The sequence below is a fragment of the Capsicum annuum genome, chromosome 4, assembly GCF_002878395.1.
Source record: "Capsicum annuum cultivar UCD-10X-F1 chromosome 4, UCD10Xv1.1, whole genome shotgun sequence".
NCBI classification, from domain to species: domain Eukaryota; kingdom Viridiplantae; phylum Streptophyta; class Magnoliopsida; order Solanales; family Solanaceae; genus Capsicum; species Capsicum annuum.
In genome coordinates, this window is record NC_061114.1 from 768,288 (window position 1) to 782,878 (window position 14,591).

Genomic DNA, 14,591 nt, shown 5'->3' on the forward strand with positions numbered 1-14,591 from the left:
TGTCCTGTCAAACATAAAAACCATATTAGTGTCAAAATTAAAGGGCACCTGTCAAACCATAAGTTATTGCTGTTGTAGAAAATCAACATCTATCTACTAACAACATTAAATAAGTGTGTTCAGTGTGGAGGAAAACATTTTCTATGATTTTCAATTTTCTCGTGTTCGGTTGGTCAAAAATTTCGGAGAACATTTTCTCAAGAAAAAGTTCCTTAATAACGAGGAAAATGACTTCCCAGGTAGAAATAGGAAAAAAGAAGTTTCACAAGTGTTATACCACATTAATTGTGTCCTCCCCACCACCGTAGCCCCTGTCCCCACCACTCTCACCTCTCATAGTGTAGGAAAAAAGAAGTTTCACAAGTGTTATACCACATTAATTGTGTCCTCCCCACCACCGTAGCCCCTGTCCCCACCACTCTCACCTCTCATAGTGTTTGTCTACATTATATACAAATGCTTTCAGGATAATAATTCTTGCTTTACATACCAAACACAAAAAAAAGGTAAGGAAACCACTTAATTACTTGAAAAACATTTTCATTCCTACGGAATAGGTTGAGACTCTTATCAATTCAACCCGTTCGAGACCTACAAACTCCTCCGCCAATACAGTTTGTATAGATAATAATGAAGCAACTCTCGACTTTAGAGTCACATTGTAGTGCCCAAACGTTATTCTAAAAAGTGTGAAACAAAACTTAATTATCTGATACTGCAAGGAGTCTTTTGGTAGAGTGCACAAGAATAGTACTAAATAAAGTGCATTAGTAATGTTGAGATTAGATATGTTGGAATTATTTCTTATTCACTATTTGGTTTGGTGTATTAAGAGTTGTTCTGTATTTAACCATGCTTATCTATGTATGGATTATGTTTATATTACTAATACCATCGCTTGTTTTCTTTAGTTATACACCCATACAGATAAGCTGAAAATCCTATACTTGGATTAATTTCTCTAATACATCCTACCAAACGACCCCTAATATAACAACATGAATGGAAGTAGCATAAAGGAGTACCTCCCCAGTTCTTTCAATGACTGCACGAAAACCATGCCAGCCGATTCCAACATATCACCCAACTCACAATTGTCTTCAACAAATTCATTACTTTTCTCAACCAATTGCTCAATAACTGAGGAAGACGAAGCTTCTGCTTCTTGGAACATACAACACACCAGATATCTACAAATATTCAAAATTGCTTTGCTTTAAACCCCAATTCAGCATAACAATTGACCCCCAAAAAAAAAAAGAAGAAGAACACACTGACACATACCCAAATGACCAAATTGCTGCTAGTAATATAAGAAGGAAAAGAGTACCTTTCTGAAAGTTCAATTTGTTCCCAAGTCGGAGAAGATGCACCTTCCATAGCCAATTTGGTGTGTTTGGAAGTTGTTGGAAACACACTCTACGAGAAAAAACAAATTACCACTCTTCTTCCTCTCACTGCAAAATATTTTTTTTCCTTATATATGGGGTGTCAATTCACTGAAAAATTAGTGCAGGTAAGTAATTATTGTATAAATTTATACTATATGCGGTCCTCAGGTAAAATTTTGTCTACGATATTGAATGAAAATACTCCTTGTGATCTCTTTGGAACACACTTCCATTTTCCAATTAACCAACTCAAGCTTGCTTATTACTTTCATCAAACACTTGACTTGCAATCTCAACTCATTCCTACCATTCCCCCTTTTAACCCCCAAAATCTAAATTGGTGGAAAAATAAAAATCACGTAAAAAATTAATCACCGTTAAAGCTATACCAGACCAGACTAAATTTATGACCTAAGCATAGTCAGATAAGCCAAAATAAAAGTAAAATCCATCAACCAAATTAAAATAGTAAAGTATAAATTAAAAACTAACCACGAAGAGTGTGACGATGACGAAAAAGTTAATTAGCTAAGCCATCAATTGAGTGTTTGTTATGTGTAGCCATGGATGAAATTGATGGAAGCAAGAGAGAGAAGGATCGATAAAATTGCAATCGACAGAAATTGACACCACTTACACAAATACAAAATGCCGAAAATGTCCCTCTCCTGTGAAGCAGGTAACAACTGTGAATGCAAGCTCAGCAATATAGAAGATGATCAGGTTGAAATGTAAGAGCCTTGTATATATATATATTAGTAATAATAATGATAATAATATCATCATTATTTATTTTATTATTTATATTATAGTGATGAAATAAATTGTCTTGAGTCGGGGTCTATAGGACAATCTTTCTATTTCTTTAGACGTAGAGGTATGAATTGCGTACATTTTACCCTCTCCAGATTTCACTGTATGAGAATACACTGGTTTGTTGTTGTTGTTGATGAAATAAATTATTTTGTATAAATAATAGGTTAATTAAAAATTATTTTCTAAGCATACGACTCTTAACAGTTATTTGGCAGAGTATATATATATAGAAAAAAAAAAGGAAAAAGGTACCAATATACCTTGAAATTTGATAGGCATGATATATTTGTATCATTTATTAAATTTTTTTTTTTTTGAAACTCCGGGAAAACCGCACATTTTTTTTTGGAAACTCCAACAAACCCGCAGCCGCTACACCCTCTGCCCTTCGGGTGAGCATTATGTGCACACTGGTAAGTCCATCACTGTGTAATAGCTTACAAATCACACAGGAGATGTAGCCTCTATCTTTCGGGTGAGCATTATGTGCACACTGGTAAGTCCATCACTGTGTAATAGCTTACAAATCACACAGGAGATGTAGCCTCTATCTTTCGGGTGAGCGTTCTGTGGTTAGCACACCCTCTGTCATAGCCTCTGTCCTTTGAGTGAGCACTCTGTGGTGAGAACTGCATAAACCCCTCATTGTGCAATAACTCACTTTGTGGTGAGCACTGTGTACGCAATGGGTAAACCCCTCACTATGGTGAGCACTGGGTAAATCTCTCACTGTGCAATAGCTCGCAAATCGGTACCCCTCACTATGCAATAGCTCGCAAACTGGGTATATTTGAACCCGCGATCTCCGTTATGGGAAGTCCCCCTCAAACCAACTCAACCACCCCGTATATTCATACCTTTTTCAAAAAAATAATATTGAATAAGGCGTACTAATAAGTATGTTGATAGTTTTTTCACACACTGTTTGATTTGATATACAGCAACAATAACAGACTCATTATATCCCACAAAGTGTGATCTGCGGAGTTAAAATATATGCAATTTATACCTTTAATTCTAAAGAAATAGAGAGGTTATTTTCTATATACCTCCGACTTTAAAAAAAAATAAAAAAAATCCCGACCTACGAATTAATTTTATAAGAATATAATTTTTAGCACGGGTCAAAATTAGCCCCTTCAAAGCTTCAAAGGCTTTCAGGCATCTCTCTTTCGCAGAAGCACTTAGCTTGAAAATTGGATACAATTTCATTATTGGTCCCTCTAATCTTTGATTAGATTCTACTTTAATTAACAATTATTTAACACCCTTTCGGAGATCTCAAGAGACTAACCAGCCCTTCGACAAATCCAAGTCCTCTTACACCAAAAACCATTCCCTTCGTATTTAAGAAAAACCCATTTTCCATACATACAGATATTTGTAGATACAGATTTTTCAAGAAATGGTGACCCTTTATTCTCCTCCTTCCACAGGAGCAGTTGCCTTCTTTTACTCCAATACTTCTATTCGGTTCTACAATTATCATAACAACTTGACACTTTTTTCCAGAAAGCTTGGTTCACACAACATCTCTTTGCAAATTAATCAGACACCATTTTGTAATGCCGTTCACATACAGGACGGTTCGCTTTTTTGCCCCCATTATCTTTGTGTTTTTTTTGTTTTTTTCAATTTATTCCTTGATTAGTAAAGTTTCCCATCCAATCAAAAAAGACATTTTTCGATTTTTTTTTTAGTTTTTTCTGGATTTTGATTGAGTTGTAAGATTAAAAAAAAAGTCCTTTTTTCTTAATTATTTCATAATTGTTAATACCAATTTTAGTATTTCGATTATTGTTGGTATCGATCTTAACCAAGGCCTCAATATCTCCTTGTAGATGATTACCTTTTCTTAGATAATTATTGATATGAAGATTGTCGGGCATATCAAAAGGGGGTTGTGTTTGGGCGTGTTGGAATTATAAGAAATTTCGAGGTTGTTATTTACTTGAAAGGGTAATCTAGAAATAAATAAGTAACTTTTATTTTCATAATTAATTGATTATATGATAAAAGATTATATCTATAACATTTTTTAAAATTATCTTTTTGGCAAGAATTTTGTTCTCCAATAAAAGGTTGAAGAGAGTTGTAGGATTCTTTATTCACTTTACATAATAAAGTTCCTTTCTTTTTTTTTTTTCTTCCATGTTTCCTGATCTGCACAAATGATAAATTGTTTCCATTTTGTTGGTAAATTTTGTCCCAATTATTCCGAGTTGTAGGAACATGTTCTCCAACAAAAAGGAAAATGAAAGAAAGAGTTGTAGGAGTCTTTATTGGGTTCACATCATAACATTTGAGTTTGTTTCATTTTTGGTTGTGTGAAATAGTAAGAGTCTGCTGCTTATTACTGTTCTTGAAAGTGTGTTGTGGGAAACAAGTACCATTGTTCTTAGAATAACTACTTTGGGATATATATGTTTTTCTTATGTTGAATTTAATGTTCTATAGGTTCTGTGGCGGCTCCACCTAGCAAAAATGAAAATGAAACTCCTTTGAAGAAATTAAAAGATGGAATTTTGTCAGTTACACCTCCAATGGAGAAGCAGAAAGATACATTTGATTTTGGTGGCAACAAAGATAAATCAACTGTTAGTATCACTGTTGTTGGTGCTTCAGGAGATCTTGCCAAGAAAAAAATATTTCCTGCACTCTTTGCACTTTATTATGAGAGTTGCCTTCCAGAGGTGTGTCCCATATTTATCCAGTTTAGTTGTGGTTACTGATGATTTTATATCATTCATTACTTGTCTTGAGGTATACCATAGAATGGGTCTCACAAAATCATGCCTTTTGTTAATGCAGCATTTCACTATTTTTGGCTATGCCCGGAGTAAGATGACCGATGATGAACTCAGGAACATGGTCAGCAAGACCCTTACTTGCAGGATAGATAAGAGGTGGGATTTGATTTGATCAGTAACATACAGAAGTCCAATTTTTTTAATTTTTTTTTTGCATATAGGATATTTAGTTTTTGTTCATATTTTATTTCGGGCAATGTCATGTTGGCCTTAGATGAATTTAAATGGAGAAACATGATCCATGAGGATTAATATAGCTGATCCCAACTTGTTTAGGATTGAGAGGCATCGCTGTTTTATTTCGAGCAATGATTAAAACAAAGTGACTGGGGTTGATATAATTGTGCTTAACTTATTCAGGGAAAATTGTGGTGAAAAGATGGAACAGTTTCTTAAAAGGTGTTTCTACCATAGTGGACAATATGATTCCCAGGAAAACTTTGCAGAGCTTGATAAAAAACTGAAGGAACATGAGGTAATTGGGGATGGTATCCTGTGGTTTCCGATCTTTATATTCTGGGATAATTTGGTTTGTTCTTCATAAAATGAAGCCTCTGTTAGTCTGATTCATAACTGAAATGTGCAGTATTGTTTTATTTCGTTGGCGCTATAAGGGCTTGCAAATTCTTTTTTTTTTTTCCACCCAACCCCACTCGTGAAAACCATGTGGGAAATGGGAAAGCGGGAACTTTATATATGAGAATGGGCATTATGAACACCAGTCAATAGAATATCATCCTCTCTGTATATATATCAGCATTATAAATTTTTTGGTTGAACTTGTCAGTGTAAGTCATGATACAGCCTCATCCTATTACGTGTCTCTCCCCCTTTTCCTGGCAAATGAAAGAACATTAACGATTGTTGACTTCTTCTGAGATCTTCGGGGAAATCCATCTCTTTGTTGCATTTTCCATAATTGTAATGAGTGGTGAATTTTAGTATAATTTCTATTTACTTGCAATTCTCAATGTTGACGATAATAACATTTGTAGGCTGGAAGGTTTTCTAATCGTCTCTTCTACTTGTCCATTCCACCAAATATTTTTATAAATGCTGTTCGATGTGCAAGCCTCTCCGCATCATCTGCTCATGGATGGACTAGAGTCATTGTAGAAAAACCCTTTGGTCGTGATTCTGAATCCTCTGCTGCATTAACAGGAGCACTTAAGCAGTACTTGAAGGAAGATCAAATTTTCAGGTTCATTTATTTGAAGTTGAATCGCGTTTGACCCCACTGAAGGAAAAGCATTATTATTTGAATGGTATATTTTATCCTCATTTCTATTTTGCATTAACAGGATTGATCACTATTTAGGGAAGGAGCTTGTGGAAAACCTTTCTGTCCTTCGTTTCTCCAACCTGATATTTGAACCCTTATGGTCAAGGCAGTATATAAGGAACGTGCAGTTTATTTTCTCTGAAGATTTTGGCACTGAAGGACGGGGAGGGTAATTCTCTCTTAGAAGTTGAAATTTAGGTGGTGTAGTACTAGATTTCAGACCTTATTGTTCTTTCTTTTATGCGTGTTTCCAGTTATTTTGATCATTATGGAATAATTAGAGACATTATGCAAAACCACCTGCTTCAAATTCTTGCCCTCTTTGCCATGGAAACACCTGTCAGTTTGGATGCAGAAGATATCAGGAATGAAAAGGTTTTATTCCTATTTGACCGGTTTATTTTAAATTTTTTTGTTTCCTAGTTCCATAACTAATTCCTATTATATGCCAGGTAAAAGTTCTGCGTTCTATGAGACCTTTACAACTTGATGATGTTGTCGTTGGGCAGTACAAAAGTCACACAAAAGGGGGTGTTCCTTATCCCGGTTATACCGACGACAAGACTGTACCAAAGGACAGTCTAACCCCAACTTTTGCTGCAGCTGCTCTTTTCATAGATAATGCAAGATGGGATGGGGTGCCTTTCCTTATGAAGGCTGGGAAAGCATTACATACCAGGAGGTTAGTGAAACCAATCTGAGAAATACATATTTCCTTTTTACATCCTTATTTTTCACTTACCACTTCAGACTGCTTTGCTTTTCCTTTGTCAGTGCGGAAATAAGAGTACAATTTAGGCACGTGCCAGGAAATTTATACAATAAGAACTTTGGCTCGGATCTAGACCAGGCGACGAACGAGCTTGTCATCCGTGTTCAGCCTGATGAGGCTATATACCTAAAGATCAATAACAAAGTTCCTGGTCTAGGGATGAGACTGGATCGCAGTAATCTTAATCTTCTTTACTCAGCAAGGTAGGTACTGATGACAATATGTAATGCGTCATTTCATATTTAAACATCTTAATCTGAATGTCTTTTCGTTTTGTTCTTTATCTGCAGATACTCTAGGGAGATCCCTGATGCATATGAGCGGCTGCTTCTTGATGCCATTGAAGGTGAACGTAGGCTTTTTATCCGCAGTGATGAACTGGATGCTGCTTGGTCTCTTTTCACACCAGTGTTGAAAGAACTTGAGCATAAGAAAATAGTTCCGGAAAGCTACCCCTATGGCAGTCGAGGACCTATTGGAGCACATTACCTTGCAGCACGATATAAAGTAAGATGGGGTGATCTTGCTTAGACAAGTAATTTGCAGACTTTGCCATTGCAGACTTTGCCATTGCTATGGTGTGGCCTTACAACTTCTATGTTGCAACCAAATTTGTTATATAGTTGGATTGCAGCATCAAGACTAGCAAAGCTTGAAGTTGCGAAGATGAGGGAAATCTGGTTTTTTTAGTTGGAATAATTTTTTTTTCTATTGCACCAATGCACATCTATTGGGAACAACTTTTTCATGTAGCAGTTAGTTTACCTTTGTTAGAATCTAATAACCAGTAAAGTCATTGTCTTTCTGGTTCCAAGCTATATTATTGGTTAAGCTTCAAGAGGGGCTATCTGGTTTCCTTTGGTTCAATTTTTCTGAGGCTTTGTACTATCCCCCATATTTCCCCTCTGTAGAACCAACTCCTCATTGATACATGCAGCATCATTTAAAGAATCGGTTTCATCGAGTGCCTCCTTTGTAGGAGCTGCTTCGCTTCTATCCGCACTAACAACATTATCTTCGCCTCCAAATAGAGATTGAACTTGTCTATCTTCAATCTCATCCAACCCAGAGCTATCATGAAAAATTGAGTTTTTTTATCAGTTCTACTAGGAGATTCCACTTGAGTTCCAGTACACAACTTAGCGCTTCCTTCAAATTACTTTTAATTGAAAAATCATCCACCACAGAAACACCATCTGCATCAGCAGCATTCATACTGTCCTGACCTGCAGATGCCTCCGTACCATCATTGTCTGCATCACTTGAGCAGCTTGAAACTGATCCTTTATGTTACCTTCCGAGCCGATATGCTCAGAACCAATCTCATGTGAAAGTGTCGAAGACTTTATGTCAGAAACATCAGTATCAGTGCGGGGGGGTCTGGAGAAGCTATGGGAGCCGTTTCATCACTTTCCAAAGTCCTTTGCAGCACTTGGGAGGTTGCTTTTCTGGATTTGATGGCTGCTGCAAGAGGTGCAGGAATGGATCGCGATGCAGCGAAAGCTGCAGCTAAGGCATCTCCAGGTTTTGAATTTGATCCCACTGAAAATGGTGGCAACACACTCTGGCCAGCCTGCCTGTGATGAAGAAAATTGTTTACTACTAATTGACTCAGCTGTTATCTCTGTCTGATTGTTAAAGAAAGTGGCAGCACGAGTCATTATCATTTACAGTTGTGTTTGTTTAAAGAAAATGTTTTCGTAGTCGCACAAAAAAAAAAAATAGTCAGAATGTAAATTACTTGATAGACAATTTAGATATAAAACAATGTATCATCAGTTCCTATGAAACTTGATCTCTTTGTAGAAAGCAGAATTTCATACCACCTAAAATAGGAGGACATTATAAAAAGAGAAACGTTTGTAATTGAAAAAGATTAGGTATTGCATTGCAGCAGAGAGAGACATATTTGATCATCTGAAAGCAGACAAATACAAAGTAAAGAAGAGATCAATTAGGAACATCAAAAATTCATTTCTTTCTACATGATCCGGTTGAATGTGCTTGCAAGTATCAGAAGCCCAACAGTGATTTGGCCACACATATATATATATATATATATATATATATATAAAATGTATTCATCGCTTATTAAACTGAGAAAACATGAAAGTGGGTGGAAAAGGTAGTTATTTTGGAGTTAGTTCAATTTTATAAACGGATAGTTAATGTGTAGATTAGTATAGATATTTTGTTAACTGTCTTTTTTCTTTTAATATTGAAATTGAATTTCTCTTCTTTAAAGATCGAATTTTTCTGATAGCTTAATTGATAACAAGATGGAGTATCATATTAGGTGGTCAAACGGGCGAAACGATGCGAACGGGCCGTTTTCAGGCCAAATCGTGTGTTATACCCCACGGGTTCGGGGGGTTGGCTGGGTTCCGAGCATGTTTTGGGCCAAAAATCGATCAAGCGATCTCAGAAAAGCTAAGGAGCGGAAGAGTGTGGGCTGGCGTCGTGGTCGGAACCGTCTTGTGGTCAAACGGGCGAAATGGCACCGACGGAGCCGTTTTTGGGCTAAATCGGTGTGTTATAACCTAAGTTTTTGGGGGTGTGCCCGGGGCTCGCACGTGTTTTGGGCCAAAAATCAACTGGGGGCTCCAAGCAGGCTGAGGAGAAGGGAATGTGGGCCAGCGTGGTAGGCGAGGTCGTCTGGGTGGTCAAACGGACGAAACGGGCGAGGTCGTGGTTAATGGGCCGAAAATCGACTTGGGGCTCCTAAGATGGCTGATGAGCGATTGAGTGTGGGCTTTTGGGTGGGAGGGGCGATTTTGGTGGTCAAACGGGCAAAACAACATGGACGGACCATTTTTGGGCTAAATCGGTGTATTATAGCCTACGATTCCGGAGGTGTGCCCGGGGCCCGCACGTGTTTTGTGCTGAAAATCGATCGGGGCTCCAGGCTTAGGAGCGGGAAGTGTGGGCCGACATGGTGAGCGGGGTTGTCTGGGTGGTCAAACGGCGCGAAACGACCGTTTTGGGGCCAAATCAATGTGTTATACACTACATTCGGGTGGTGTGTCCGTGGCCCACCCGAGCCATCTGTGTTGTCAAACGGGTGAGTGTTTTTTCCGTCAAAAACTAACAAATAAATTGAGATACATTATCTTCAATTTGGTTTATAAGTCAACATTAAAACACTGTTGGGGGACAATGAAACGGCAGCAAATGGTTACCAAGAATAGTGTTGTGGTGAACAACAAAACTAGTAATACCATATTACAGAAGAAGCCAAAAATTGCTCTCTCTCTCTGTCTCAGCTAATATTCAATGGCTTCTGTTCCTCCTCCCTACTTCTCCCCATCATCAGTTCTCAGTTGTAACACTAAACCTCGTATTATTAGTTCAGTTAGCAGTGGATTCAAGAATCAAAGATTCAGCCTTTTTGTATGTAGAGCTGCAGCAGCCTTTACTAATCTTGATGCTGACGATTTTAGACACCCTCTTGACAGACAGGTACCTCAAACTACTCATCATTCTTGTTTTTCACTGCCTCCCCAACAACTATATCAAATTTATTTGATTTTTATTTCTTAATAATTGCCTTTTCAGAATACATTGCTTTTGAGAGCTATACCTGGTCTCAATGATATTGGAAAAGCCTTACTAGGTAACTAACTGCTTTATTACTCCATGTAAAGATTTGTTTGTTTTATAAGTCAACTTTGAGCTTCGGATAAAAAGATTGAAACTTTTATCTCTATTTACTATTGATTTGGGACTGTTGGATTTGTTTGTGGGTCAAGAACACGTGTTATGGTTTTAGCTTCGGGTTAGTAGTAAACGTCTGCGGAAAAGTAACAAACTGAACAACGGCAAGATAAAGAACAACCTACAACGAAAGGTGAGTGCTAAGGCCTAACAGATATAGGTAGGATGTAACCGAGCTCGAGTGTAACAACGAGAAAACAGTCAAGGTAGAGATACTTTGGAGCTTATAGGATAAGAATGAGCAAAAATCTGATCCCTTCACAATAGGAAGGGGGTATCTATTCACAGGGTGCCAACATTGCATGTGGCTAATAGGAGACTGCCACTCGTCCTTGTGCCATGGGAGAATGGTCAGTCGACTAGCGTGTGTCTGACGCGGTTCTGCTGAGGGCTACTGGTGCCTTCTGTAATCCCTGACACAGTGTCCTTCCGTTTGTCTGTCAGTGCATAGTCACCATCTTGATCACTCTCGGGCGAAGGCGCCCTTGACCGAGTGGCCGTCTCGTCGTGTTGATATTATTCTTGAGATGATGCTGTTGTGGGCCGGTTCCTCTCATACCCGACCCAAGTTGACCCAATCGGCCCAAACCCAACCTAAGCCATTTTCACCCCATACAAACTCAACATCTTTTCTTCATGTGATACATGTTGAATTGTGTGAGCGATTATCATTTAAAAGGATTCGAGTGTGGGGAGGTCACACTTTTTCCTTTCTTGTTAGTTTAAGTCTACAACAATTTAAAGAGATCACACTTCTATTTTTCTTTCATCACAACATCACATAAACCAGTACGGTGAATGGAAAATGATGACAATAGACGTACTTGGTTGCTTGTAAGTCCACCTGGAAAAAGGTGCCTTTCTTGGTTTCCTGTCATCTTGACATACTGTGGAAATTTGGTGTCTTTTCTTTAAAAAAATTATTACAACTTTCTAAGTCAAAGAATCACTAATATCTTCTTTATGTTCCAAATGATTGAAGCCAGTCAGTAGGTCTAATCTGAAGATGTTCTTGCAGGGACTGTTTCAGAGCAAATTATGCTTCTGGAGAACATAGGGACGTCAGTTCTTGTTTCAGAAAATCAGGTTATTCATTTTGCATTTTAAACCATTGCGTGATGATTTAATCCATGCAACTTCCCGTGTGTGCCCCCTGTTGATGGTTCTTTAACTTTTGTGGCGTCAGTAACTTATCTTTACAGTCTTCTCGTACACTGTTTGAAATACCAAGTTGTGTTTATCAATCACACCATTCTTTAATTCTCTTGTGCTTGTAATTCATTATGGTGTAACGGGTTGATAGTTCTATCCTTCTGCGACATCAGCTTACACTTCCTCACTTACTTGATACTTCGTGATTAAACTGGTACACATCTTTGAGGAATAAGACGTTCTTCCTTGTAAATTTATCTCTAGTGTAATTTCCCTGTTTCGAATCATCAAATTTCAGCTACTCTGGATTCTTGTTTCAGCTTGCATCAACTACTACGAACTAGTATTATACGATTATTACTATTTAGACTGGGGCCTCCTGGTGTTTTCAATGTACTTTACAATTGAAGATAAAGAGGTCGGAGGGACTCATCTAATTGATTTAGCATGTTTTTCAGCTCCCTGAACTTCATCACTTAATGGTTGAGGCTGCCAGAATACTCAATATTGAGGCTCCTGACTTGTATATACGTCAAAGTCCTGTACCCAATGCATATACCCTGGCTGTCAGCGGTAAAAAGCCTTTTGTAGTCATTCATACAAGCCTTGTCGAGCTGCTGAGTCGAAAGGAATTGCAGGTATTCATTTTGTACTGTACTTGCAATAACTTTCAAATCATTGCTGTTAGTATCTGCTCTTGTTGCTTTTGTCTTGTCTGTTTCGACTTCTAGTTTTTGCTGCACGTGTTTGATTTGCCTCTTTTATGTCCTCTATTATTCCAGGCTGTCTTGGCTCATGAGTTAGGTCATCTGAAATGTGATCATGGTGTGTGGTTGACATTTGCTAATATTCTCACTCTTGGGGCCTATACTCTTCCTGGTATGACTTACTTTCTACTTTTCATGACAAGAAATGCAGATAATTCAGCCATTTCTGGTTAATTAACAGTCAAAATGGTTGCGATGCAGAAGTTAAACAATAGATATCCTAAGTCAATTTAGTAAGTTAATCATGTTAGCTTATCAACAACAAATATTCGTTGAAATATTTGAAATCGCGTATACTTATTGAAATGCTTCAACGTTAATCTGTCTAGAGAAGTCTCTTTGCATCCTAAGTCAAAGTATCCTTATGTTTTTCAGATTTGATGATTCAAAACTAGAAAACTTGTTCACAACATGTATGTTGGACTTTGTTTGCCCAAAAGTTTAGGCTACACAATTTTTATGGTTAAGGGTGTTAGGTCTCATAGTTCATTTCATCTTAATGCTGGTATGGAATTCAAACTCGAAGACCAACCTCATATGCAACGTACTCTTTTTGTACCTTGAAGGGGGGTCCTCCGTATGATGCCACTTTCAGCTGTCTAAAGTACAAGGGGTAAACTCGGACTCGGATAGGACCAGATTTAGTATGCATTTTCTTGGATTAGTTGTGTAGCTTTAAGCAAAAAGAGGGGACCTATTTTAGTTACAAATGATTTCGAAATCCTTTTAACCCGCAGGTGTTGGGGGCTTGATTGCTGATAGACTAGAAGAACAGCTCTTCCGCTGGCTTCGAGCAGCAGAACTCACATGTGATCGCGCAGCGCTTCTTGTTGCTCAAGATCCAAAGGTAGAGGAAATCCAGATAATAAATTCAGTTTAAGGGCATTATAACCACATCAGAAAATCTTATGCATGAATTACCTTCTTTTGTCCTGCTCCTACAAGAGGTGGTTGTTTCGGTACTAATGAAATTAGCTGGCGGCTGCCCATCTCTATCGGATCAACTGAATGTGGATGCGTTCTTAGAGCAAGCTCGCTCTTATGAGAAAGCGTCATCAAGCCCAGTCGGGTGGTATATTAGGTAAATATAGCTGTATTATATCTTGAGATAGTGTGACTTGGAAGATTTCTTGGTTCTTATTTTCTTCAACGCTTTTAACTTCAACATGCTCTCTTTAGAAATGCTCAAACAAGGCAACTTTCACATCCACTCCCTGTTTTACGTGCACGCGAGATTGATGAATGGTCGAGAAGTCAAGAGTATAGGTCTCTTCTTCAGCGCGCAATACAGGTGAATTCTGTGCAAAAAGGTTAACGCTGCATGAGAATGAAGAATACATGTAAATATACAGGTATATAGATTACTCTTTATGTACTAATGTCTAGGAATGCAAAGCTTTCTGTAAATGTTTTAGGTACTATATGTTCTTCCTAAAATTCCAGATTGGGGCTGAGGAGCTGTTACTTTGGCATTTGAAAAAGGGAGTGGTTCAACAGGTCCGGCTGAATCACGATTCAAGACTATCAGCTCGAACCTTATATGTGTGTGTATATATATGTGAAAATCAAGTACTGTATGTTAAGATAAATGTATATTTCACTCCACACTCTCATATCAAACATAGTGTCTTCTAAATCTTCAAAACCACAACTATTTTACAAGTGTTATTTCTGTCGATCATGGATGAGATTTTGCAGATCACTTTCCTCTCCCTCATAACTAGATTATGGGAATAAAAAGGTGACAAAGAAAGGTGTCCTGCCTGTCAATGGCAGATAATGGGAATTGGTGTAAATTGGAATGATCTGAATTTAAATAGTCATCAACTATGTTTGTACAATAGGATCATCAACATATAAAACTGGCCAGCAGCAACAAGCATCCTG

General features: G+C 37.8%; 3 protein-coding genes across 4 annotated transcripts in view; 2 read left to right on the forward strand and 1 right to left on the reverse strand.

Moving 5' to 3' along the window:
- Positions 1 to 2,166, reverse strand: part of LOC107871439 (protein odr-4 homolog) — a gene marked incomplete at its 3' end in the record, with an annotated part of 5,564 nt that extends 3,398 nt beyond the window's left edge. Inside the window, 2 exon segments of the mRNA XM_047410479.1 lie at positions 1,331 to 1,457; positions 2,029 to 2,166.
- Positions 2,167 to 3,329: 1,163 nt separating this feature from the next.
- LOC107868504 (glucose-6-phosphate 1-dehydrogenase, chloroplastic) lies at positions 3,330 to 7,938 on the forward strand. The gene is made up of 10 exons (XM_016715212.2): positions 3,330 to 3,793; positions 4,665 to 4,900; positions 5,019 to 5,113; positions 5,378 to 5,492; positions 6,013 to 6,218; positions 6,319 to 6,468; positions 6,554 to 6,674; positions 6,752 to 6,981; positions 7,074 to 7,274; positions 7,362 to 7,938. Exons 1-10 carry the CDS (start codon positions 3,613 to 3,615, stop codon positions 7,600 to 7,602), a joined length of 1,776 nt encoding a protein of 591 aa, XP_016570698.1. The 5' UTR covers positions 3,330 to 3,612; the 3' UTR covers positions 7,603 to 7,938.
- A 2,264-nt stretch (positions 7,939 to 10,202) lies between these two features.
- On the forward strand, positions 10,203 to 14,366 carry LOC107868503 (protease HtpX homolog). 2 transcript variants are annotated; one of them, XM_016715210.2, is made up of 9 exons: positions 10,203 to 10,530; positions 10,627 to 10,684; positions 11,804 to 11,871; positions 12,396 to 12,575; positions 12,720 to 12,816; positions 13,442 to 13,551; positions 13,652 to 13,785; positions 13,884 to 14,056; positions 14,148 to 14,366. In XM_016715210.2, exons 1-8 carry the CDS (start codon positions 10,345 to 10,347, stop codon positions 14,017 to 14,019), a joined length of 969 nt encoding a protein of 322 aa, XP_016570696.2. In that variant the 5' UTR covers positions 10,203 to 10,344; the 3' UTR covers positions 14,020 to 14,056; positions 14,148 to 14,366. The 2 variants fall into 2 exon arrangements, 1 of the variants encoding a protein (XP_016570696.2); XR_007054341.1 differs by lacking the exon at positions 14,148 to 14,366 and having other exon boundaries at positions 13,650 to 13,785; positions 13,884 to 13,897.
- Positions 14,367 to 14,591: the final 225 nt, after the last annotated feature.

Excerpts from the sequence above, each read along its gene's own strand:
- LOC107868504 (XM_016715212.2), top strand. The coding sequence starts at position 3,613 with ATGGTGACCCTTTATTCTCCTCCTTCCACAGGAGCAGTTGCCTTCTTT. Across the intron at positions 5,114-5,377 it reads ACTTGCAGGATAGATAAGAG|GGAAAATTGTGGTGAAAAGA; the intron begins GTGGGATTTGAT and ends TAACTTATTCAG. Across the intron at positions 5,493-6,012 it reads AAAAACTGAAGGAACATGAG|GCTGGAAGGTTTTCTAATCG; the intron begins GTAATTGGGGAT and ends TAACATTTGTAG.
- LOC107868503 (XM_016715210.2), top strand. The coding sequence starts at position 10,345 with ATGGCTTCTGTTCCTCCTCCCTACTTCTCCCCATCATCAGTTCTCAGT. Across the intron at positions 10,531-10,626 it reads GACACCCTCTTGACAGACAG|AATACATTGCTTTTGAGAGC; the intron begins GTACCTCAAACT and ends TTGCCTTTTCAG. Across the intron at positions 13,786-13,883 it reads CCAGTCGGGTGGTATATTAG|AAATGCTCAAACAAGGCAAC; the intron begins GTAAATATAGCT and ends TGCTCTCTTTAG.